Source organism: Cyprinus carpio, chromosome B9 (genome assembly GCF_018340385.1).
Source record: "Cyprinus carpio isolate SPL01 chromosome B9, ASM1834038v1, whole genome shotgun sequence".
NCBI classification, from domain to species: domain Eukaryota; kingdom Metazoa; phylum Chordata; class Actinopteri; order Cypriniformes; family Cyprinidae; genus Cyprinus; species Cyprinus carpio.
The window spans coordinates 23,083,518-23,106,706 of record NC_056605.1 but is presented as its reverse complement, the minus strand read 5'-3'; the positions used below and the strand labels follow the sequence as shown (position 1 = coordinate 23,106,706).

Sequence of the window (23,189 nt, the reverse complement as noted above, 5' to 3'; positions counted from 1 at the left end):
AAAATATCACACCAATGCACTGATATTTATTAAGCATCTAAATGATATTTAGCACACTCCTTCACTGAATAAGTAAAGTTTTATATTAAAGTAAATATTATTACATTAAATTAAGACAATGACATGAAGCATTAAAACATTTCTAAATTAAGCAAGCCGTGTTTTTCAAGCAATTTTTCCAGTACGCTGTCAGCACTGAAAAACTAACATATTAAGATGGGTGAGTTAGATCTTTTTCTTTTCTCAGAATTGTAATTTGATATTTAATGCATTGCACAAAGTGGCAGATGTTCAGCTTCAGCTATCAAATGTTTAAGAATAAGATTTCATGAATTTATTATCTAAACAATTTGTATTTCTGGCAAGGAAATTAAATCACCATTCTGAGCAGTAATAATCTGTTTTTATATCCCTTTACATTTGCAGTACACCATTCATTACATAATGCCAGCTGCACTACTGAAAAAAAGAAGGTTAAGATCAATTTGATGTTAGATTCACCTTTCCACAATTCACACAGGGAGTGTTCGGCCATTAAATAGAAAGAGAGGACTCTTTTGGATATAACAAAACCTTATTCAGTCCTTTTGCTGATCACATTATTGATGGAAAGATGATATCTGTTTGGACCTGTGTATGTATGGAATATAGTTTAAACCTCTTTTGGAAATAAAAAAGGAAAATGACTGTCAATTGTGAAACGGTCTTGTTAATATTTATTGTAACAGAGGAAGGTGAAATGTTCCATTCTGTTCTGTCTGCAGGCATCATCGAGAGAGAAAATAATCTGTGCATCAATTTCCAGGGAGTGTAACAAAGATCTGTTTTTAGAGTGAAGTGTGGTTCAATTTGAGTTTTACAGTATTTGAAATAAATCTCCTAAAGGTTCTTGAAGGCAACACAGATTACTGTGAGAAATGCTAGCAAAAGTTTTTTTTTTTTTTTTTTTCTCCGCATTGCCTTTCCAAAACCAAACACACATACATTACGAGAAATGCCAATTATACCATTTAAACTGATGTAATTCTTGAACTAAAATAATGGTGCTAAACGTGTGTTCAGTTTTATCCGAAAACAGATCAGTGTGAACCTGGCAATGTTTATGTTGGTTGTCGATGTCACGGCAGCTCAGAAATAAAATGTCAGTTGAGCTGCGTTAAAAGGTTAATAATCTCATACCCAAATGGTCCATATCTCAAAGTGCAATGCAGTACCAGGTGAGCTATTAAGCAAGTTTACTACATTAGTTTACTAAAACAAATAGGATCCAAATGGAGCTGGTTTAATGCCAACATCAAGATGTAGTCTATTCATTTTAGAAATCATGTACTATGGTAAAATGTCATAACATATTATTCAAGGTACCTTGCATATTTTCTTTATTACTTGATAATCTGCCCCTATAATTTGTGTAAATTAAAGGAATCAAAGTTGTTGGAATTTCCACTAGAGACATTTGAACTGGAAAGTACAGTGACTTGTATAGAGAGGTGTGTTTTTGGAATTTTGCAAAAAGAGGCACATTTTTTCCTAAAAGAGCCTATGTTGCAACGGCCCATTTTATTCGCTCCAAATTAGCAAAAGTATAGCATTTAAAACTGCAGTCCATATGGTTTGCGTTCGACAATTTAACTCTTCTGAAGCTGAATGTAAAGGCTGATTAATACTTATGCATCAGACCTACGCCGTAGCCTACACATAGACGCACACCCTACGCCGTAGCCCGACGTACACCTCTCCAAAAATCTAACAGCGCGTCAATTCTATGCAGACCGCAAGCGCTGTGATTGGTCTGCTAGAACCCCTTACTCCGTATGTACTTGATTTTGGTGTGTGTTTATAATGTGCACTTTAATATTTTAATGTTACACCTTCTTAAATAAAATAAAACAAAGCAAAGAACAAGTGTCTTATCATTTATTATACTACACAGTATTATACATCAGTAGTTGTCCGCAACGAACAATGTTGATCTGCCGTGGTACAAGTCCTTGTGGAGATTGAAAGAATGCCATATATTCTCCTGTTCCATTGTTGTCTGCTTTTTGTAGTTTTAAATAATGATTTAATGATTTGATATTTATTTGCCGCTGTCAAGGCTATAATGCTTCTCTAACGAGCTGCTTCTTCTTTGGCTTTTGCCGTGGTACTGCGGGTTACACCAGCAATGTGCCCGTGGACACTGTAGACTAACAGTTTGCATGTGTACTGCACGTCGACATTGACAACGACGAAGAAGTTTTAATGAAAAAGCCCTCATGAATGTTGACACCTACACAGACAGTCTGTTTGTCACATAAAGCTTAAGGCTGATTTATACTTCTGCATAGTAGCCTTTACGGCGTAGGTCCGACGCAGAAGTATAAATAAGCCTTAAGCTTTATGTGACAAACAGACTGTCTGTGTAGGTGTTAACATTCACAAGTGCTTTTTCAAGCTACTGCTTAAAGAAGCATTGTAAAGGTTTGATTCTAACTTTCATTATGTTCGTTTGAGAGCTATGGTGGATGGTGGATTAATGACATGAATTCAGTCTGTTCCTCACAGAAAGCTATTGTATGTCTCAGAAAAATCACAGGTTTTGAATGACATAAGGGTGAGTAAACGATGAGAGAATTTTCACTTTTATCTGCGCAAACAAGTTAACCAGAGTGACATTTTGGCTAAAAGACCACAAAAGACCCTCAAAAATGTCACCAAAAATCGGAGGATTCATGTTTAGAAAACAGGTCCTGAATTTGAAGTCACATGAGTCTTTGAAGTGCTGATCTTCAGAATAGACGTTTGACTGTGTCTTGCCCATCATCTCCCCTGCTGTTTTATCTCACTGCCTGGAGTGAGGGAGATGACACAGCTCCTTACAGGAAGTCCCTTACACAGAATCATCACAACACTTCCCACTACTGCCTATAAGCTATGTGTCTGTCATAGCTGTTACATGCTTTGTTGAAAAGAATCATCTGCATATCCAAATAAACTACAGAAATGAAAGCTAAATACATTTAAATCTGATGTGTGGATTAACAGGTAGAGATTTTTGTAATGCTGGAGTGGTTTGGCCAGTAAGTGCTATTGATATACTTTCCAGTTTCAAACCAGCGTGTTTGATTGTAGGGTTGATGTTAGCTTGGTGTTGGGCTACATTTAGCTTACGGTAAACTGCACCTTTCAGTTCCATTCGGAAATGGGGTTACTTTATATCCAATCTCCTACAGAGACTCAATCTATGAAAGACTGAAGAGGTGGCTGTTGTTTGCACAGTTTCTTTCTTTTCAGCCAAAGAGTTCTGACAACATTGAAGGTCAGCCCTTTTATTTAGTCTCTATGACCGAAGGTTTGACCCGATCAGCTGTTTCTGCTGTAAGACCTCACAAAGTGACCTTGTTGTGCAACAAAGGTAGCATCTGAGCAAAAATAGGTATTGCGATAGTGATTGCTCAAATGTCTTTAACAAAAATGGCTTTGAAGGATTTGTATGGGACTTGTAAGGAAGATATTATATATATATATATATAATATATATATATATATATATATATATATATATATATATATATATATATATATATATATATATATATATATATATATATATATATACATACATATACTGTCATTCAAAGGTTTGGGATCAATAAGATTTTTATTGTTCTGAGTCTCTTGTGCTCATCAAGGCTGTATTTATTTGATCAAAAATACAGAAAAAACGTAATATTGTGCGATATTATTTCAATTTCTAATATTGGTTTACTGTTTTAATATACTTTAAAATATAATTTATTTCTGTGATCAAAGCTGAATTTTCAGCATCATTACTCGAGTCTTCAGTGTCAGATGATCCTTCAGAAATCATTATAATATGCTGATTTATTATCAGTGCTGCAAACAGTTGTGCTGCTTCCAGATAATTATTCTGGAAAAAAAAAAAAAAAAAAAAAAAAATCTGATTTGTAAGATGAAAAGTTGCAGTTACATAGTTTTTTTGTTTTTTTGTTCAGTGGTTGAAATGGGTTTCCGTAAGAAACAGTTATTTTAAATTGTAATAATATTTTACAATATTACTGTTTTTACTGTATATTTGATGAAATAAATGCAGCCTTAATGAGCATAAGAGACTTAAAAAAAAAAAAAAAAAACTTAAAATCTTACCGACCACAATCTTTTGAACAGTAGTGCATACATTTACCTCAGGCATAATGGTAGACATTTTTTTCATTGTTTTTTGGAAACTTTACACATATCCACCCTCATATTCATGACTTTTTAAGAAATATTCTTTTTGACATAGGTTTCCGCTGTCAAAAACTTTTGAAAGGGACTTGAAAACCTTAATCTTTGAAGTACCTGTCCTGTACTAGCACATACAGTGAAATGTATGTAAGGCTTGGTAGTGGAAGTCAAATCTTTCTTTTGAAGTATGTCTCACTGTCCTTAAAGCCCCTGTATCTGTTATTTGTATCTCTATGAAATAAAAAAAGAACAGGAGATGAAACTGAATAATACTGCAAACACCTGCTCTTATTATGAATGGTCTCGATCCTTCTCATCATTTCCCAAGATAATGTTCTGACATACCTGAATAATGCATGCAAAAGCGTGCATGTCACAAAGAAATTAACTAGTGCCACTAAACAATAGATATTATATTTCAGTCGCCATCAGGAGTCTCTAAAGCCGAGCTGCTAAAACGTTTTCATCACACAAGCAACGCAAGTCAATCTAGATGTCTCGCATATTGTTTAACTCAAGAATAACAAACCGTGAATTTGTCATGTGATTTACAATTTTCATTGTCTAGGACAATGAAAACGGAAATATCTATTTCCTTTTTGTCTCTATCCAGATGAATTGTGTCTCGGTTATTTCAGATAAGCACAATTGATGGGTCCATCTGAATATAGCAGAGTTGTTAAATGAGAAACATAAATCTGTGTGCCATTGTGCAAAATGCTCTTCATTGTTACCATGTCTCTGCCTCCCATTATTGATTGCCATAATGAATACTTGGATTCTGGCTTACTTTTATTACACCAATGCTGAATTTTGTCCTATGAATAAAACTAGCCAGCTCCATTAAGAAATCGATGGCAGGCTTCACTTGATATCGTCATTAGCGAGCTTTTATCATAACGGCGAAGAGATAAAGTATGACACCATACAGTTCTCTTTAATCAAGTTCAATATCATAAGAAACATTTCTTAGAAATTCAAGAATTAATCATTTTATCAAGAATCTAACTACCATGAGAAATTTATTATCCTCAGTACAGCCCACACAAAGATGACAAAGCATACATATCAGAGATATAATAAAGATGCCTTTTCCTTCTTTTTTTAAATCAATATTTTTATCTTCATCCAATATCTTTAACAGTTTGGGGAGGATGTTTTCTGGTGTGGACGAACTTGACTGGTCTTCACAAACCCCACACCTGAACAGCTTTGGGATGAATTGGAACAGCAACTGTGACCCAAATCCCATCAGCCAACACTGGTGCCTGACCTCGCTGATGTGGTTAAATGAGAGCAAATTCCCACAGTTATGATCTAACATCTCATGGAAAATGTCCCAGAAGAGTGGAAGCTCTTTCTGGAGAACAAACTCGCTATCTGCTCCCTTGATTTTGAAATTAAATGTAAAACAAGCAACAATATAAACCTAAAAACTAAAAGAGTGATCAGGAAATGTTCATTTTAAATGCTTGAAAAAATGTAGAACTGATTTAATTTCAGGTAGGGTAAGTGGTTAGATGCCTCCTGGGGCAAGTTGACCCTAGCCCCTCCAACCTTAATTTTTATCTTAACCATAGATGGCACAAAATCTCATCTTGGTACATTTGATGAATGTATATGTTATTTTTAATTTGATCATTCTACATGGATATTGACTTCAGAGGTCAGTTGATCAAATTTTGTCTCTGGAAAATAGTGATCTATGACATTGTATTATTTTGAATATTGCATTTTTTTGTGTCTGCTAATGAGGGATTTATGGATGTTAATGTTTTTAAATTTGAGGAGTAAAAAAAAAAAAAAAGCTTTAATTTAAAGTAAAAATATTAAATTAGACTTGGGGTATGATGAATTGTCACAGATGAATTATTCAATGCTTATTGTAATTCATGGGACTATTATTCAGTATTTCCATGAATTAGATTTTTTTATTTTAGGCGTACTTGCTTTTGAGTAAAACCTACAGGCTAATTAAGGGAAATCATTCAATTTGCATTTATAGTGTTGCTATTATGACACATCTTCAATTAAAATCAGGTCAGTTAAATATGTAAATATTCTTGGCCTCTTTGAATTTTACATTTTGTGCTATAACAACTAAAATAGCAAATGCTCTATTTATTTCTTATAATTAATACACATTGTCTGATGCATCATTCTTAAAATGGCCAAAATCTTACCATATAGTCCTTTATGCAATATGCTATACATAGTGTAATTGCCATTACAGAATTATTAGATGTAAGGTCTTGTTCTTGATTTTAAAACATCGTCATATAATATTTCTGTTCTGAGTACAGAAACTAACCACCAAAACACACGCATTTTGCAGATGTGACCGTGTGTATTCAAGGGAAGTACATTAAACCCATGGAAATGATCAAGAATCATTACTAATTCAAGAAATGTACCCATGGGAAATAGGAAATGAAGGAGCTTTGCACTCAGCATGGAATCGTGCCTTCATTTGGAATTGGCTTTGTTAACTCATTAAAAGGATTTAAAGGATTTTACCCTGATAATGTCACCCTAGTTTAAGACTTATTGTCTTAAACACAATCCCGTACAAAAAGATTTGGGAATTATGTGCAGCATCAATGCCACGTGCATGTCGGAATAAATTAGACACGGAAAGGTTTTGTAATGGCCACCCAGAACATGTATCGTGGTAATGCACTCACTGCAGTCTTTGCATGCAGGTTTAAAATAGCTTCAAGTTATAATTAACACTGATAGCAAGAGTGAATATAATCCTTGCTGACTTCACTGCTGCCAACATTGAGACCTGAACCCCCCAAATTCAACTTACTGATTCACATCTCAAACTGTCCTGCTTCTGTCCAAGTACAAAGCAAGAAATGTCACTCAAACCAAAAGCTAGAATTTATCGAAGCAGTGAAGTATAGAGAGAAACAGGAATCCTGTTTGAAATGGAAATAAAATGTCTTTATTTTATATTGATTTGCTTTTTATATAAAAAGTACTTACATTTAATACATTTTTTTCCAAAATACAAGCAGCCAAACGACATATAAATCAAATACAAAATTATAAAATCTGTTGTTTCTTAGTAGCATCCCTTCTGATAGTAACCTGTAACGTGATTTAATTCATAATCTCTAAAATTCCCATGTAATAGTAAGTTTGATTCTCTCCAGTATCTATGACATGTCAAGAGCAATCTGTGACCTATACATGATATCTTCTCCTAGGTCTATTGTCTAACAGCGATGAAGTCAATTTTGTCAGCTTTAATTTGCTTGATGAAGCCGGTGTAGTTGTATTGCTGAGCTCAAATGTAGCTTTAAGCAGGCAAAATAGCAGAAAAGTAGCTTTTTCTTCCAAAGTCCTCTTTCAAACTACCAGACTGTAGTTTAAAGACCATCAAACTGACATCAGCTTTGCAAGAATGTCGTCAAGCTGTAGACCAGACTGCGCTTGGTCAATATTTCTATTCAGTGCTGAGCTATCCCAGCATGCCACATGGGGGGTTCATAAACATGGTTTATAATTGCAGCATTTTTCTGGGTGGTGGAAATGAAAAATCACATCATGAAGCAAAAGTAAACAACACTGGATAGATAAACTAAATTCTTCAATGATAACTGAGCGATTGACTTGTGTAGCCCTATGGTGTGGAATAAAGCGGGGAAAATAAAGAAGAAAATGTTACATGAATATAACAATAACCCATATAGTGGCACAAGTATGGCATTTCTAGCATAATTAAATATGATAAATGAGGTTAATACTATAAGGAAATAAAAACTTTCATAGTGTAATGTGAAGTAAACACTAGAAAGAAAAAAGGCAAAGCAGTCATGATGCCCCAAGACAATGGACTTAAAATTTAGGAAGAAATGAACACACCAATTAAAAAAAAAAAAAAAAAAAAAAAAATAAAAAAAAAATTGATATTTTTGTTTTGTTAACTGTCCACAATGTGCAAATGAGCAGTTGTGTATCACATGTGCAGTACAACAAAAACGCTAAAAAAATAAATGGACAAGTATGTCTCCAAATATCGCAATAGATATGAAGGCGCAATGCTGATGGTGCCAAGAAACCAAATATAAACAAGCTATCTGGAACCTGATAGGAAATAGAAAAATTGTTGTTTTCCTCGTGTTTTATACATTTTGTACATTTAAGTAAAAAAAAAGAGTACAAAGTGTAGTCAGGCTATGCGGCGGTTTCTCGAATCGTCCCCTCAAGTTTCTTTGGGAGTAGCTCTCTCCTTTCGTCAATGTTGATGACTGGTTTGCGACAGTTCTGACCATCAAGGTACATCTTCGCATACATCGGATTGGAGTAGTTCATTGGCTGTTTGGAGAGAGAATTGTGGAAAATTGACTTTTGTACTCCCTTTAAAAAATTGCACAATTTAAAGGAAAACATACACGAATAAACATAAATTGTTTTGCAATGAATTTCATTTAATAAAATAATTCTACAAAAATGAAATGAGTTGAAAACAAGTTGTGCAGGATTTTAGAAAGTTGGTTCAAGGAGTTGCTTCCACTGCAGCGGAGTCAAATGTGGTTTCTGTAGCATCATTTGGATTGGTGCTTTGAAAAGCGTATTTAATCGTGCTTATAGTGACATGCTGATGTCAGCAAAGGATGATAAATATTTTACAACTGTCACTCACAACCCCATCAACCTCACCACCTGCATAAATCAACCACAAAAAACGAGAAACATAAAAAACCCACAGAAGTTGAGCTATAAAGCCATGCAAATACTATCAGAGTGACACGTGCAAACTGCACACAACACATGCATGCAAAAATGTCAATGACGGTGATACTCAAGTCAAATAATTGAGACAAAGGAGCCCAAGGTGTTCACCTGTCCAGGTATTACTTCCTTAGGGACAGAGTGAATATTCAGCGTGCAAGGGTCACTGGATTTTACACACCAGCCCTGGAACACACACAGTTGCCCCAGCATGCATTCGACATTTAGAACGTCATTGTCACTAAACAACATCTACGTAAACGCTGCTATTAAGACAGAAACATGTTCATAGCATGAAACAAACAGTCAGGACAAAGCAGTATTGTTACTGGCAATATAGCATTGTGTGTGAGAGGCATTAGACTTTAGAAACAGATGTCAGATTTCTGTGCAAGGGAAAAAATATATGTTTGCAGCTTTAATGAGGCAAATTCTCAAGGTAAAAGAAATCGCAGGAGCAGTGAATATTTTTCATTGGGTGAGAGGATGCAGACAAAAGATAAAAGCCCTAGTGTAAAGCTATAGTTAATATTACATATTTACACTTGTCATTTATTCAACAGATATTTTATAGGAGAGAACAGAAACATGTTTTTTTCTGGATCTACCACATTGATATTTATGGATCTACATCATCAACCTCAGAGATTTCTTGTATTAAGGGTGTTAAAAAAATGCCAAACACAAACCTTTTGGGGATCAAGTGTGAAATTTGGTTTGAGAAGGCTTCCGGCATCTGCGTGGTTGTCATGATCCACCTCATACATGTTGTAGGACGGATTGCCTATCTCCACATTAATGCCTCCATTAGTTACGGGCTGCCGTTGTACACGTTTCCCCCTGCGACAGAGAAGCACTTGAAATAGCTGCAGATGTCTGGAGACTCTGTTTGTTTTTATGGGCTGTGCATTTTTGAACATGCATTCAAAATACAAAGAGGCTTATTACTAAGGCTGTCAAAAGAACCTGATTACAATGACACTCAAAGGCACATCAGGCTAAAAACAACAGCAAGGGGCGATGCAACAGAAAAAAAGAATGCATCGTTCTGTATCCATATACAACATTTAATTTTTTGTCCATTTTATGTATTTAATATATATATAATATATATATATATAAGGTTAACATAAATTTGTTTTCAAAAATATGATTAAAATCATAAAGATTGAATAATGAAAAAAAAAAAATATTATTAGATAAATTATTAAATAAATCAATTATTGCACAAAAAAGTACCTTTGTCGTCTTCTGCAGATGCACACACCTGTAACCACCGTAGCAATCAAAATGACCAGCAGGACCAATGGCACAATGATAGCTATACTTCCTGTTTCACACAAGAAAAAAGCCAGAATCAAAAGCCACTATTAAGCCTGTTTCCCCAGGTGTCTATGCAGGTGGAACAGGAAATTATTAGATACTCCATCAAAGCGAAATTAAATAAACACTACTGCAGCTGAAAAGATATTAAACCAATATTTAACACGAAGCCCAGATGTATATTCAGATGTCATTTGACTGATGAAATAACGGATCTTTTCATTTTAATAATTCAAGGACTGAATCCTTATTTAATTAGTAGAGGAGAGCTCTATATAAAGCGTGAAAGCTCTCTTCATTGCTCACCTCCAGCTGTGTTATCGGAGCGGCTGCTCTTGGGGGCTGGCCTCTCACACTGCGTCCCTGACCAATTAGCTGAGCATCTGATTTAAAACAACAGAGTCAAAACAAACAGAAGGCAAGTCAGAAAAAAGAACAAACGGCTGACAGTTTCAAATTAAAAACAGTTTTTCTGGTGAGTTTAAACAGACACAGGCCTTAATTCTACTTAAAGGAATAGTTTACCCAATAATACAACTCCTCGTTTACTCATACCAAGCCTTAAAAGGTTATTACAGCCAAAAATGAAAATGGATATTTTTCTTACAAAAACACATTGTTTGCTACAGGAGGCCTTTATTCACCGCCCAGCTAGCTGTGTGAGGCACGTTTTATTATGGATGGATGTGCTTTATTTGACTACTTTTGGACTGTTGAACAAAAACACCCACCCATGCAATTATAAAGCTTGGAAGAGCAAGGGGAATTTTTAATATAACTCTGATTGGATTCGTCCATGCCTTGAGTGTAAGTAAAACATGGGCTTTCATTTTTTGGGTGAACTAACCCTTTAATACAAAACAAAACCAATATACATTGCATACAATATTAAAATAATAAAACATTACAAATTAAAGTAGTTATTTTGAATTGTAATACTACTTCACAATATTAGTGTTTTGCTGTATTTGTGAGCACATAAATGCAGTCTTGGTGCTTTAAAATGATTTTATAATTTTTTTTTTTTACAGATTTATTTGTCAGCTTTAGGTGTACTATCACTTTAAGCATAGGCAAACATGCAACAAACTGAAAACACTCATTAGATGGCGAGCAGTAAAGCAGAAAGAAAGTCATGAATCATCTTATTTGTAATTGGAAGCGGTCCAGTGGGGGTCATGTTTATGATTAAACAGATGCTTGATGTTTGTTTATCAGCGGATGATATGAGGGTGAAGACTGGATCATTCACATTAAAACCGAACACTATTTTACAGACATCACAAACATCTTTTTAATTATTTGACTGTATATTAATTCCTGCCTAAGCTGAGACTGTACAGGATGTTCGACAAATTAAACAGACAAAAAGTTCACAGATCCCAAACAAATGCAGAACAAATGAGAGAATCCTAAATGTGTGGAGAGTTTGCACAGTATGGGATGCGTGTTCTGCAGGATGGTGCTGTAGGATCATGGGAAGTGGACAGTGGGGAAGCGTTGAGGTTAAATCAACTGGATGGATGGAGTCTGGTGGAGATGAGGCATCTGAATCAGGTGAACAGTGGGACCTACTTGCATCGAGGTTTGTTAAGGGCAGTTATTGTGCATATTCCTTCATTCTGACAGTAGTAATCGCAGGGATTGGCCAGCTCATCGCAACGCTGGTTCTTGAACCCTGCCGTGCAGCTGCAAGACATCGCAGTGACGTGAGCACAGTGGGAAGTGAAATTAGAGCAAAGAACTGAGAAGAAATATGCATGATCTGTAGAGTAGCAGCAAGTGTCTGGTCTCTATTTCTTGCTTATATTTTCAGGATCCTGCGTGTTTTATGACCATGAAATTAAATGAGCTATACGCATTTAAAAAATATTCACTTCAGAGGTTCTAGGATTCAGGGTCCCCATACCCATGAATTTCCATGAGTTTTCAATGATCTCTTCATGTTTACTGTAAAGGATTGCTGGGTGGATTTCAATTTCTATGTCTGAAAGACTCTTAATAGACAGACTGATGTTATCACATTTTTCTCTACATATGAGCAAGGTCTAGCTGATGAAATATTTTAGAACATATTCACAAAATAAATTTCCATGACTTTCTAGTATTTTTGTAATTTTTGTGACTGTACAGTATAATGACCCCAAATTCCCTGATCCTTAAAGATTTTTCACAACCCCTTAGAGAAATGCTAATGTTCATGATTTCCCATACTTTGCAACTCCTGACATAAAATCATTATCATATATATATATGTAATAAGAAATCATTGGCAGACAACTTAATTGGTGATCTGTTTGCATTCTGGAGAATATTCTGTGTTGAATAGGTTAAATAGGTGTGCTTTGAAGAAAAGAACTTTGCCTTTCCAAAAATATATGACTCTAGGCTTTGATAAGAAATTAATTTACATTATATGCATTTTAGGTCAACTATCACGACTTCTTGCAGATACAGATCCATCATTCCATACATTTCCTGTGACTCAGAGCCAGTGAGTAAAACACGTTATCGGAACCTCACAACAAAAAAAACATGAGAGACAATTTGCATTGATTCCAGTCTCTCGATTATGCCAGTCACTGCCACAAATGCCATATAAACGACATAGAACATTTCATGATTTTCAAAACAGCCACTTACAACCTGTTTTAGTCTAGAGACTAAATAAAACTAGTGATTTGCTAACCATCACACTTCAGAAAGCATCCGTTATATGCCTTCTGTCACAATCTGTGTTTGCAGCTAATAAAATCTGATGGGAAGGAAAAGATTGATAATTGTAAATATCTTGCACAGGACAAGATGGTCAAGAGGTGCAAATTGTATGGGAAATCATTAAAAATCATGTCTCTCTAACCATTTATTTGGGTCTTTACAAATGCACACAACACAATAATAGCAAATCAAGAAAACAGGACCTTATGATTCACAGAGATTTGAAAGCAGGGTTTAAAAGTATGGTCATTTCACTGGCATTTGCGATTAAAAATGATTGTGGAAAATTATGAGTGCACTGGTGTACATAACATTCCACACTCAATTCGCAATTCATTGATTATAATGGGAGTGATTTAGTTTTGCATTAGGCTGCGGCTTATTCAGCGTATATTACATGCTAAATGCAACACTGCAAATCGCTGCTTTTCAGGCCTTATACTAGATGTTTATAACTGATTTTCTGAATTCTGAAGTAATTCGAAATTCAGCATTTATCTTATATTGTGATCAGTGTTGGGCAAGTTACTTTCGCACTGCGTCCCTGACCAATTAGCTGAAAATGTAATCAAATTACTGATTACTCCTTTTAAAAGTAATCACGTTACTGTTCTGATTACTTTATTTCAAAAGTAATTAGAAATTAGTTACATTACTAGTTATGTTACTTTTTTCTCCATGAAATTGATGAAATGCCAGCTTACACACTCCCGAAAAATAATTGTCATTAAAGCATCAACATTCAACACTTATTTTTGACTAAAGCAAGTTGCTGTCTCTAAAAGACATCTCAGTTTATCGCAATCTCACTAATCTCTGTTATAACACAATAAATATATGCATAATGAATCTTTCATAATGTCTACAATTCATGTGTTATAATGAGATGATTCATGAGCATGCACATTTCAGCACTGCATTCATAATGTCTACAACTCGTGTTAACAGCCTAGAAACTCTAAACCTAAATAGAAACTCTGCAACACCTGTTATTGGTTATATCTGACAGCTTTGTGGCCTTACTACCTCTAAACACATGGTGCCCTGCCTTCACCTGTTCCTGATCTTGCAATGGAAAATCAAATTTATTCTTGACAAAACAAATTGTCAGGGTTTCTAAATGTATCCATTCCTGCCTGCCAAACAAAACAAAGCAGGACTCCAGCTGTTCTCAGAATGCCGTCCCAGTATACACAAGTCCACAAGGTGGACATCCTGTCAGCAGGTCCAGCAGGGTGTGAGCCTAACCTCGTCTTTATCAACGTGTGTTTAAAAAAAATAAAAAAATAAAAAACCTGCTGCACCTAACAACAAAACCAAGGATGACATGATTTTACAGTATTATTCAAACCCCCCACACATAGAAGACCCTTTTACGTTATTTGTGACCTGAATCAACAGACTTATGCATTCAGTAATTTCAGCTATATGTTTAGTATTTCATTAGAGATCACTGATTTACATTTTTTTTAACACAATTATACTATATATTATCAAAAAATTAATGTCTTTACTATTTAAAAAAAAAAAAATGATATTCAACTTTCTATGCATCAAAGATAAATAATTAATAAGAGAGGTTACGTGAGAATCAGCTCAATACCAGAATGATTTGTAAATGTGATAATGTGACACTGAAGACCAGAGTAATGGCTGGTGAAAATTCAGCTTTGCCACCACAGGAACAAATTACATTGATTACACACAATAAATATGCCACAATATTACTGTTTTACTGTATTTCTGATCAAATAAATGCAGCCTTTGTGAGCATGCAATATTTATTTAAGAAATATTACAAAAAATTAGGCTCCAAACTTTTGAATAGCATTGTATTTAGTAGGTTTGATGATTAAATCCACACATTAAATCTGCAATATTAACAATAAAAAAGCATACTAAAGAAATAGCTTTGAGGCTTGATGTAATTAGATTTGTAACCAAAATGTAGGCTTTTAGGCACACAAGAGCTTGGCCTAATTATTACTCTGTGCTTTTTAAATCTGTCAGACTAAGTGCTACTGTAGATCCCCCCACTGAGGTAATTTTGGTCCCCATTGATGGGAAACCTATGAGTCTCTGACATCTGTACAACTTTTCTAAATGAATGGTAAGGCTTCCATTGTTATGTGCTATGTGGGTCTAATAGCTGAGAATTGGAATGTAGACAAAAGGAGGCACTTAGTCATTCTTACTGGCAGAAGGGAAGGCTGGTGTCAGGGTCCAGATGACAGGTGCCTCCGTTATAGCAGTAGCCATCACACAACTGGCAGCTGGAGGCGATTCGACCACTGGTACAGCTGGCAGAACAACAACAAATTGGAAAAGCTAAATATTTGGTTCTTGCATAAACTGAGGAGTCATTTCAGTGTGAACTTGATAAATAATAAATTCTATAAATTAGGCTTTGTATCATTATTTAATGTCACCGCAGTTACTGGAACTTTATTATCCTGAATAGAATTATATTTCGCTGAATGTGCAAAAATAATGGCAGAATTGCTTCAGATGAGGAATGATTTCTGTGCCAATACAATCACCAAACCTAACTGTAAAAATAATGACTGTATTCGAACATGTTTGTAATATTAAAGGAATAAACAATTATTTAAAACTAATAATATTTCACATTATAACTCTTTTTAGTGTATTTTTGATTAAATAATGAATTATATAAAAAAGATCATTATGAGCTACTTGAACGTCACCGGAGTTGCTGGAACTTTATTATCCTCCTGAATCGAATTATATTTTGCTGAATGCATAGAAATAAATGACAGAAAATCAATTCTGTACTTAGTTTGCTTTAGATAAGGAATGATTTTCAAAGGTGAAGTGTGTCATTTATGTACCAATACAATCACCAAATAGAAATGCAAAAATAATAACTGTATGAAAATATGCTTGCAATATTAAAATAGAAAACACATTTTTAAAATTGTAATATTTTGCATTATTACTGTTTTATTGTATTTTTTGATTAAATTTGCATTAGATGAAGAATTATTTTAAAGGTGAAGTGTGTATTTTCTGTGCCAATACAATCAGCAAACAGAACTGTACAAACAATGACTGTGTTCAAACATGTTTGCAATATTAAAATAGAAATTGGAATAATATTTCACATTACTGCTGTTTTTACTGCATTTTTGATCAAATAAATAAAATATATGAATTAGGCTTTGTATCATTATGAGCTACTTGAATGTTACCAATTACTATCCTGAATAGAATTATACTTTTGCACAACATTTGTTCTGTACTTAATTTCCTTCAGATGGAAAATGATTTTTAAATGTGAAGTGTTTAATAATACAATGCAATACAACTACTAAACTGAACTGTAAAAATAACAACTATTTTCAAACATGTTTGCCATCACAAATAATTTTCTGAGATATTAAAAGCAACTAACTTGCAAGCCACATCTCCTGTATCTGCATTAATGATACATGGTGCTCCATGGCACCGCAGGCACTTGTCGACATCACACTTGATGCCTTCATAGCGAGGCGGGCACACGCATTCAACGTGTCCGGAGCTGGACAGTGTGCAGGCCTGGGAATGGACGCAGTGGTGATGACAGATGTCTGTCAGGGAAAAACAAACAAAAATAAGATATGTCCTTAATTAAGATATGAGGGCACATTTCTTTCATATCATGCTCAAGTTTAATTAGAATTTTACCAAGCTTTAATGAGACTTAATTACTCGCATCAAATATCTACTGGTACCAAGATGAAAATGTGTCACCCCTTGGGTGCACAGCACAACACATTACGGGTGCGCAGATTAAATTGTTTTACAGCAAATTATAATAACAAAGACTTTATAACCACAAATATTTTATCAGCAAAGCACAGAAACACCTCAAGGTTGTTACAGCAGCATTTAGAAAACCTCTTTGGGCACAGATTGTTCAAACACTAGCAAATGCCCTTTCGAGTCAAATACAATATTTGCTTTCATTGGGCCTTTTTTGTTGTTGTTGCCAGCTGTAGAGAGACAACTCAACAATTTTTCGATTAACCACAATTTAGTGACTGGTCTTCTATGTAAAAACCACAACAAACCCTCTCTAGAGATTGTATCATTTTCTATACATTTCTTTTTTTTCTGTTCCACTTGGTACTTGAAATATTTGAACAAGTAATTTGGATTATGATGATACTGAATTAAAAGGGCACAGCGGTGGATGTAATCACCTGCCAAGAGAATCACTGACCTATTGAATTAAAATGCAGTTGCTGACCATTTCTGCTGGGTACAAGCAATCTCTTACAATACTTACGATAAAGACAGCGGTCACCCGTGTACTCTGCCAAGCAGCGACACACTGGCTGGTTTCCAGGGCTTATGTCACACGTGCCTCCATTCAGACAGTGATTATCACAGACCCGCCTCTCACAGTTAGGGCCAGTGAAGCCTGTCACGCAGCGGCAAGTAGGTTTTCCTAAGATTGGAGTAGACAGATGCATCCATGTGAGGGTTTTATTCATGTTTTGTCCTTTAGGTTTTACTACCAAAAGTTGAGAGACTGTGAGCTCTTGGCAAATGCTGACAATTTCAGTACAGGCCATGAGAAATGTTATAATTTTACAGGAAGCAATTTATACTTTAAGCTATACTGGAGTCTACAAGTACCATAAATTGACACCTGATGTAAAGCGGTCTGAAAACAGCTCTAACACCAACCAAATGAACCACGTTCTGCAGTACAAACTTGAACCAAAAGGTTAAGTGTAAAAGTAGCCTCAATAAAAAACAAAACCAAAAAACACTCTGTACGAATGGAGTCATATAATTATGACAAGAAGGGACATTATTTTGGCCATACCACATGAACTTGTGGGAATGTCACTGCATGTTAAGTCCACAACATATTAATCTTGAAATCATGCTTATGGAATGCCAATTTTTTCTTAAAATAATCATTTCTTGTTGCAAGAACTGCATTCTTTTATTGTGGCCACAAGTTTGGACAAGGTAGGACATGGCTTATTCTATTCTATTCTATTCTATTCTATTCTATTCTATTCTATTCTATTCTATTCTATTCTATTCTAATCATTTCTATTCTACAAACCCGATTCCAAAATAGTTGGGACACTGTACAAATTGTGAGTAAAAAAAGCAATGGAATAATTTACAAATCTCATAAACTTATATTTTATTCACAATAGAATATAGATAACATATCAGATGTTGAAAGTGAGACATTTTGAAATGTCATGCCAAATATTGGCTCATTTTGGATTTCATGAGAGCTACACATTCCAAAAAAGTTGGGACAGGTAGCAATAAGAGGCCGGAAAAGTTAAATGTACATATAAGGAACAGCTGGAGGACCAATTTGCAACTTATTGGGCAGAGGATCACCAATTCCCCCAATGCTGCGGCGAAAAATAGTGGAGCAATATCAGAAAGGAGTTTCTCAGAGAAAAATTGCAATTGAGTTTGAAGTTATCATCATCTACAGTGCATAATATCATCAAAAGATTCAGAGAATTCTGGATCTCTGTGCGTAAGGGTCAAGGCCGGAAAACCATACTGGATGCCCGTAATCTTCGGGCCCTTAGACGGCACTGCATCACATACAGGAATGCTACTGTAATGGAAATCACAACATGGGTTCAGGAATACTTCCAGAAAACATTGTTGGTAAACACAATCCACCGTGCCATTCGCCGTTGCTGGCTAAAACTCTATAGGTCAAAAAAGAAGCCATATCTAAACATGATCCAGAAGCGCAGGTGTTTTCTCTGGGCCAAGGCTCATTTAAAATGGACTGTTGCAAAGTAAAAAACTGTTCTGTGGTCAGACAAATCAAAATTTTAAGTTCTTTTTGGAAAACTGGGACGCCATGTCATCCGGACTAAAGAGGACAAGGACAACCCAAGTTGTTATCAGCGCTCAGTTCAGAAGTCTGCATCTCTGATGGTATGGGGTTGCATGAGTGCGTGTGGCATGGGCAGCTTACACATCTGGAAAGACACCATCAATGCTGAAAGGTATATCCAAGTTCTAGAACAACATATGCTCCCATCCAGATGTCGTCTCTTTCAGGGAAGACCTTGCATTTTCCAACATGACAATGCCAGACCACTACTGCATCAATTACAACATCATGGCTGCGTAGAAGAAGGATCCGGGTACTGAAATGGCCAGCCTGCAGTCCAGATCTTTCACCCATAGAAAACATTTGGCGTATCATAAAGAGGAAGATGTGACAAAGAAGACCTAAGACAGTTGAGCAACTAGAAGCCTGTATTAGACAGGAATGGGACAACATTCCTATTCCTAAACTTGAGCAACTTGTCTCCTCAGTCCCCAGACGTTTGCAGACTGTTATAAAAAGAAGAGGGGATGTCACACAGTGGTAAACATGGCCTTGTCCCAACTTTTTTGAGATGTGTTGATGCCATGAAATTTAAAATCAACTCATTTTTCCCTCAAAATTATACATTTTCTCAGTTTAAACATTTGATATGTCATCTATGTTGTATTCTGAATAAAATATTGAAATCTGAAACTTCCACATCATTGCATTCTGTTTTTATTCACAATTTGTATAGTGTCCCAACTTTTTTGGAATCGGGTGTGTATATTAGAGTGATATAGTTAAATATAATATAGTTAAAAATAAACAGCATTAAGATCCTTTAAAAAGATATGTAGAGCCATACACCACATACATTGTGGTGTGTTTAAATGTAATCATTAAACCTTAAAAACTGGAGGTAAATGAGCCGTTTTTGTTTAGATTCAATAAATTGTGTTGAGTTTTTACAATACGCCTCCCTCATGATATGACCTCTATAAAATATATAGTTATAAGTAAAGCTTTCAATCAGTAACTATGCTCCTTTTAATAACACTGCCCCCCACTCGACCATAAACAATCACCAGAGAAAATGATGAAATGTATCCAACTTCAGAGGATTCTGATGTTAAGAATAATTGCTTTCTTACATGCCTCATCAGTCAGATGATTGATTATGATAGATGAAGCTGTAATATGACACTCTTGACTAATTTTAATTGAGGTGCAGACACAAACACTCAACTGATTTTGTCATCAGCAATCCTTTGTAAGTTTCTACATTTGGGAACAAAGTGCTCAATTTCAAATGAATTCTTTATTAAAACAGATCAACTGCACATTAGCGTACAAACCAAGAGTCCATATGCTGCCTTGAATAATTTTAGAGAATAACCATTATTACTAGCACACACACTGCCACACAGTTTCGTTAACAGATGTCTTTAAAATATTAATTTAGAAGAACTCCTCATCAAACTGCCGGGCACTCAACATTTCACAGTAGCTGCATGTAGAATGCATGTGATTTGATCGCAAGTACTGAAAATAAGACCATTTCAAATACTTTATTACTCAGACTGAGTCAAAGATTTCAATCATGTATTGAAATCTACACAAAGCTGTTTGAGAGTTTCTTACCAAGAGGTGAGCCAGTGCACGTGCCTCCATTTAAGCAGTAATCTGTACAGTGGTTGACTTCACAACGTTCCCCAGAGAAATTAGGCCAGCAGTAACAGCGCCAGTCTCCTTTTTCATTGGCAATGCAACGTCCTCCATTTTCACAGGCAGGTCGGCACAACTCACCTTTACAATATTGAAACAAATAAACATTTTGTTTTTCATTGAATCTTTATGTTCTTTTGTACCCACAAAAACATGAAAAAAATTGAGCAGCCCTATAGTAAAGTGAGGCTTCAGACCTGAGACAATAGGGTCAATACAAGAGCCATTGACCAAGGTCTTCCCCTCTGGACAGGTGCAGCTGGCCCCGGTTGGATTGAGCAAGCACATAAAATCACAGGTCATCCGTAGACAGGGATTGGCCACTGAATACCAAACAGATAAAGCATAAATTGAACTTGGGATGTACAATGACATTTAGATAAACTTCAATTTGTATATATGTATGTATATATATTCAATTAATACTCATTAGAATTAATAATAATAATAATTACCATAATTATTTTGATATAATTAAAACAATAATAATAATAATAATAAAATTAATTTAATAAATGTTTTCAATTTAATTGTGAAAATATTTAAGATGTTTATTGCTAGGAAATTACAAAGAAATATTACAAAGAAATATATGGAAAAAAACTGTTTTTTGGTTCTAAATTTTATAAGCAGAGTTATAAAATTTAGAACCAAATATATATTTTAATATTGAGGTTAAGGGTGAAAATAATCTTGATGTTAGAACATCTTTCATACTTTTCACAAAAAAAAAAAAAAAAAAAAAAAAAAAAAGGTTTCAGGCCCTATTTTGTAGCATATTCATGAAAAGTGCTATCTAAAATGTTTTCAGTTTATTTATTTAATTTCTTAAAACAGCTTGTCGAACTGGCGGCTCAAAAGTTGCAGATTTAAAAGCTGTGGCTCAAAGATGCCAGCAGTATGAGGGAACATCTGTATCAATCTTCAGTGTTTTGCTGAGAATATCAAACCTAAACTTTTAGCTTTTGCTGGCAGTGCACAAGTCTCTCCACCAGGCTAGATCTCTGACTTTAATGAGTCAGTGGGGACTGGCTCAGCTGCCCCTCACTACAAACCCACCAGAAAAGAAAGATCTTTTTGAGGTTGTAAGACCATTAACACAACCAGATAACAAATAGCAACCAAGACCAACAGCAGAGGAGGCCAGCTTCTGAGAAGACAGTATATTAGAGAGCCACAAATGCAGTGCATGGGGAGGCAAATTAATGGGTGTAACATTTTTAAAGAGTGTTGTTTGTCTCAGTGAGATGCACAAAACACTAATGAAGAAACCATACTTTCACCTCAGGTTAAAAAAACAAAACAAAAACTTTTTTTGAGAAACTGTAGCTGTAAATACAACAACACTTGTGATTCACAGTCAACTGAACTTGGATTACTGCTTTCATTTTAGACATATGAACAGAATATTGTAACAGTCTCAAAATACTCTGTATGCAACTGCCAAAGGATATCACTCTGACCTCCAAAACACTTCACAAAGAATTTTCTTTCAAAAATCCAGTAGAAGCAGCAAGCCTGAATCTAAAAAAAAATATTCTCATAGGATCCCAAAAAATAACCCCTAAAAGAACCATTTCTTCATTCTCCAAGCTGTACAAGAAAGGAAAAGGCACATAATAGAAAACGTTTAGAGAAAAAGTGTGCTCTTACCATCCTGCTGCTTGAAACGATGAGAGATCAGGACATTTGTTGTTTTTTCAATACCCAAGTCAAGAGGTTCAAATGTTTTTTTGCCATATTTGTGGATTCTGAAAACTTCATTTTTCAGTCCTGTTCCATAAATGTAATCCTCAAAAATGTCTATTCTGTATGGTTGTGATATTCCTGCGCATGCATGAAGTGAAGCAAAGACATTAGACAAACTGAATATTCTAAAACAACGTCAATGATTAAAGATTTCAGGCAAATAAGATACAGGAACAAAGCAAAATGCTATCAGATTCCCTTTTAACTGCTCTTCTCACCTTGCTTGCCATCGATTACCACCAATGTGTCTGAGCCATCGAAACGGACACTGCCAATGACAGAGAGCTCGGCATCGGCCCAATACACACGCTGGCTGAAGTAATCAATCGCCAACCCTACAGTTAAATGACGGGAAGAGAGTTATTTCCATAATAAGATCTTGGCACAGAATGTTAAGAAACATCACGTATCCATGTTGGCAGGGTTTACATCACTAAAGCATTACACAAAAGCATCAGCTCACAATAAACCAATTCAGGAAAAGAGAATAGGTTATTAATAATAATCATTACTGTAACGTGTTTCTAGACATGTAAGAAGAGTTTCATTCATCTAGGTCATGTGAGATTGTTTTTAAATAGCATCAAACTGGAATAAGCAGAACATTGCTGTTTATGTCAATGTGGTGCTAAACTGAACTTTTTATATAATTAAATAACCTTTATGGAACCCTTGCTTCAATGTGGACATATTCAGTACAAAAGCTTCAGATCTGTGTCCTTTTTCTCTTCCTGAAATAAACTCAGCAAAAGTTTGTCCCATATTTCTTGGAGTTAGCATTGCTTGACTCATTATATTTCCTCTCTTGATTAAAGACTCGGATGTTGCATTTTTGTTCCTTTTCTAGAGATGATGGATTCCTAAAGCTGCACTGGAGGCG

The 23,189-nt window shown here is 35.2% G+C and overlaps 1 protein-coding gene across 1 annotated transcript in view; it reads right to left on the bottom strand.

Moving 5' to 3' along the window:
- Window positions 1-8,140: 8,140 nt before the first annotated feature.
- lrp1bb (low density lipoprotein receptor-related protein 1Bb) overlaps window positions 8,141-23,189 on the bottom strand; it is a 247,096-nt gene continuing 232,047 nt past the window's right edge. The window contains exons 80-92 of the mRNA XM_042731628.1: window positions 22,528-22,644; window positions 22,214-22,387; window positions 20,758-20,883; window positions 20,477-20,641; window positions 17,306-17,467; window positions 16,430-16,604; window positions 15,210-15,314; window positions 11,872-11,985; window positions 10,603-10,679; window positions 10,213-10,303; window positions 9,663-9,813; window positions 9,085-9,159; window positions 8,141-8,556 (exon numbers count right to left, since the gene is read on the bottom strand). Of these exons, the coding sequence (XP_042587562.1) occupies window positions 8,416-8,556; window positions 9,085-9,159; window positions 9,663-9,813; window positions 10,213-10,303; window positions 10,603-10,679; window positions 11,872-11,985; window positions 15,210-15,314; window positions 16,430-16,604; window positions 17,306-17,467; window positions 20,477-20,641; window positions 20,758-20,883; window positions 22,214-22,387; window positions 22,528-22,644 (1,673 nt within the window). The 3' untranslated portion in view covers window positions 8,141-8,415. The remainder of the gene's footprint in view (window positions 8,557-9,084; window positions 9,160-9,662; window positions 9,814-10,212; window positions 10,304-10,602; window positions 10,680-11,871; window positions 11,986-15,209; window positions 15,315-16,429; window positions 16,605-17,305; window positions 17,468-20,476; window positions 20,642-20,757; window positions 20,884-22,213; window positions 22,388-22,527; window positions 22,645-23,189) is intronic.